The 203-nt window shown below is 61.6% G+C and overlaps 1 protein-coding gene across 1 annotated transcript in view; it reads right to left on the bottom strand.

The window, feature by feature from the left end:
• The window catches only part of ABCA2 (ATP-binding cassette, sub-family A (ABC1), member 2), a gene marked incomplete at both ends in the record, with an annotated part of 19,484 nt that overhangs the window by 731 nt on the left and 18,550 nt on the right, over positions 1-203 (bottom strand). The window contains one exon of the mRNA XM_009584194.1: positions 1-55. This exon is cut by the window's left edge and continues 28 nt beyond it. Within this exon, the coding sequence (XP_009582489.1) occupies positions 1-55 (55 nt within the window). The remainder of the gene's footprint in view (positions 56-203) is intronic.

Genomic DNA, 203 nt, shown 5'->3' with positions numbered 1-203 from the left:
CTTGACATTGAGGCTGGACTTGGTGCGCACCGTGATCATATAGCCATCTCCGAACCTGTGTGGGGACAAGGGACTCCGTGAGGACGTGCACCCCCACCTGCAACCTCTGCGGGGATGGACTGACCCTGCAGAAGGGGATGATGCTCTCCAGCAGCCACTGCACCCAGGATGGTCAAGCGAGCCTGTCCCCTGCCCAGCCTCCA

This window comes from Fulmarus glacialis, unplaced genomic scaffold (assembly GCF_000690835.1).
Source record: "Fulmarus glacialis isolate BGI_N327 unplaced genomic scaffold, ASM69083v1 scaffold18668, whole genome shotgun sequence".
Lineage (NCBI taxonomy): Eukaryota > Metazoa > Chordata > Aves > Procellariiformes > Procellariidae > Fulmarus > Fulmarus glacialis.
This window is presented reverse-complemented; position numbering and strand designations above follow the sequence as displayed.